A 3,375-nucleotide genomic window follows, 5' to 3' on the forward strand; every position below is an offset into this window, starting at 1 on the left:
ATTAAAAAACGATTAAAAAATTTCGTTACAGTGTCTTCAAATATGTTTATTTAGATAACAAAGAAGATGTATTCATTACAACTGTGAAAGAAAATTTCAAATTAGATTTTTTTTTTTTTTGGTCTTCTTATAGAAAAAGGTAAACATTATTTCATTGCTCATGAAGAAACAATTACCTCACCATTGATGCACATTATTTTTAGTAAGCCATATAACATAATATCACATAATTTTATTGTAATATCATGCATTAACAATATGCCAATTTAGTATCATATAATGCCATACTATATATAATAAAATTATATCATTAGAATAATGCCATTATGATGCTTCTTAAACCAGTGGTTTAGAATTAGATCACAGATCTAAATTATGATCCATTTCTTGTGCCAGATTTGAGTGAGACATATAAAGCCCATTAGGCCACCCAAAATAGGCCCATAAGGTGCCCAACTACTAATGTTTCATCCGAGATTCCAGTTTAGTTTTGGATGGGAGATTTATGAGATGCCAAAGCATTTTCTTGTATATTTATTATTCACGCTTCTAATATTAAATAACGTACGATTTTATGTCGAGATAGTATAATGTTTCACGAGTGATAAGTTTCATATCTGAATCTACATGTGTATGTTATATATATATATATATATATAATTTTTTTTTAAAATACATAATTTTACTGTATATCTACAAATACTACACTCATTACTCTTACGTATATTATAGATATTAATGAGTCATGGAATGCCATTACTACCAGTCGTGGCACATCGTGGTAGATTCTGGTCAATCTAATGACACCGAATTCCGCACTCGACGTGCCACCCAATTGGCCGAAGCTTCTGTCGGTGGAATGGGAAATTGCGAACAAAAATTTCAATTGCCATTATATATATATATATATATATATATATATATATATATATATATATATATATATATATATATATATATATATATATATATATATATATATATATATATATATATATGGAACAAATTAGGTGATATCTCTCACTAGAAGTTTTTGACGAAGTCTGAAAATAATTATTATTAGTGCGAGTGATGTCTTCAGCAGGAAATAAAATAAATTTATGAAAAAAATTGGAAAAAAATGGAGAGAGTAATATGCAAAAATAAAAGTAAAACAAGGGAAAGACGGGACATGGGCCCCAACACATGGGACATTATTATTTAGTAGTGCTATTGACCCAATCATGTCGCCACTGCACTGGCATTTGTCACCTTCTCCTCTTTCTTCTCCACCTTCCCAAGCTTCCCTTAATCTCCTCCCCATCATCCACCACAACCCCAACACAGGAATGGGCACACACCTCTACCACCATCACAACACCCCCAAAACCCACCATCTCCTCCTCAAGAAGCTCATCATTTGGGCTCTCTACACCATCATCCCCTTGGCTCTTCTCCACTTGTACCTCTTCCCTCTCTTTTCTCCCCCTCCCCAACCAAACGCCACTCTCTCGCCCTCCTCCTCCTCCTCCTCCGCCTCTTCCACCACCACCACCACTTTTACCTCCTCCTCCTCCTCCTCCCAAGGTATACCAGCTTCACTCTTCTTTCTATCTTGGGCAGATGTCATGACACTGATCTGTTTGTGTGTGGTTTTTGCGATTCTGCAGCAGGAATAGCTGACCTGAAGAAGCGGCCGAGCAGGCCCCGGTGCAACTACTCCGATGGCCAGTGGGTTCGACACTCCGGCGAGCCTCGTTACAGTGGCACCGGCTGCAAGACCATCAAAGAAGGGCAGAACTGCATGGCGCATGGCCGGCCCGACACCGGCTACCTCCACTGGCGGTGGCAGCCGAAGCAGTGCGCGGTCCCAGCCTTCGACCCAGCCGCGTTCCTGCGGCTGATCGAGAACAGGCATCTGGCCTTCATTGGCGATTCCATGGCCCGGAACCAGCTGGAGTCCCTCCTCTGCCTCCTCGCCGCCGCGGAGGAGCCCGAGCTGGTCTACCGCGATGGCGAGGACAATAAGTTCCGGCGGTGGGTCTTCCGCGGCAGCAACGCGACCGTGTCCGTCCTCTGGTCGCCCTTCCTGGTGAAGGGAGTGGAGAAGTCGGAGGCGACGGGGCAGTACCACAACAATCTGTACCTGGAATCCGTCAACGAGCGGTGGGCTTCGGAGTTGGATGGGATCGACGTGGTGGTCTTCTCGGTGGGGCATTGGTACCTCCACCCGGCATTCTACCACGAGAACGGGGTCGTTCTCGGCTGCCACCACTGCCCGGAGTTCAACTACACCGAGATCGGCTTCTTCGATGTGTTCCGCAAGGCACTCAACACCACTCTCAGGGAGGTCAGCAGAAGACACGATTCGTCACCAGGCACTTCCGAGAAGCTCGTGGTGGTGACGACCTTCTCCCCGGCGCACTTCGAGGGGGAATGGGACAAGGCCGGGGCGTGCCCGAAGAAAGAGCCATACAAGGAAGGGGAGAAGGAGATGGAGTACATGGACGCCGAGATGAGGAAGATAGAGGTGGAGGAAGTGGCTGCGGCGGCGGAGAGGGGAGGAGGAAAGGGGCTGAGGTTTGAGGCGTTGGACGTGACCAAGATGGCACTGATGAGGCCGGACGGCCACCCGGGGCCATACATGCATCCCAATCCTTTTGCCAATGGAGCGCAGGAGAGGATGCAGAATGACTGTGTGCACTGGTGCTTGCCGGGCCCAATTGATTCATGGAATGAGATACTACTGGAGATGATGAGGAGATGGAAGGGTGAGAGCAAATGAAGCACTTTCCATCACTTCCATTCCAAGTCAGAATCATTCTTCTTCTTATTTGTTTCTTGATCTGTTTTTGTTTGAGGCTAAATGATGATAAGTTAGCAGAAGTACTGAAAGAGTTGTGCAAGTTAATGTGGAAGATGATACAAAGGGGTGAATTCAGCTTAGACAGACCCATTTTTTGTGTATTTTGTTACTAAAAGCTTGCTTGTTATGAATCAAAGAAGAGGATACTGAGAGAATTCATGAACACATAACATATGCTTAGATCTTACCAGGGAAGATTTTAGATTTAATGCTTTTTCTTTGGTCAAAAGGCTGGTAGACTATGGACAGTTGGAGTGCAAAAAGATTGTGTTGTTGCTGTCAATGAGAGAAATGTGAATGTCTCTGCTTGGAAAAAGATCAGATGAAGACCAGTACTGGTTCATGGTGTTCCCTTGTTTAGATTGGCAAATGGAAATTGGAGGCCAGTTGGAGCCCCATCAAGAAGGTTCTTTTGAAGCTCTTAAAGTCCACACCATGGATCATCAAATAATATACTTGGTGGAACTTTGAGTTTTTATGTTGGGGGCAGTACTTTTTGATCAAATTCTTTGTTGAAACTTGAATTTGTT

General features: G+C 43.6%; 1 protein-coding gene across 1 annotated transcript; it reads left to right on the plus strand.

The window, feature by feature from the left end:
• Nucleotides 1–1,243: 1,243 nt before the first annotated feature.
• On the plus strand, nt 1,244–2,933 carry LOC103977833 (xyloglucan O-acetyltransferase 1). Its single transcript, XM_009393467.3, has 2 exons — nt 1,244–1,566; nt 1,650–2,933. The coding sequence occupies exons 1-2, from the start codon at nt 1,329–1,331 to the stop codon at nt 2,762–2,764; spliced, it is 1,353 nt and encodes a 450-aa protein (XP_009391742.2). The 5' UTR covers nt 1,244–1,328; the 3' UTR covers nt 2,765–2,933.
• The last annotated feature ends 442 nt before the right edge of the window (nt 2,934–3,375 follow it).

Source organism: Musa acuminata, chromosome BXJ1-3, assembly GCF_036884655.1.
Source record: "Musa acuminata AAA Group cultivar baxijiao chromosome BXJ1-3, Cavendish_Baxijiao_AAA, whole genome shotgun sequence".
NCBI classification, from domain to species: Eukaryota; Viridiplantae; Streptophyta; class Magnoliopsida; order Zingiberales; family Musaceae; genus Musa; species Musa acuminata.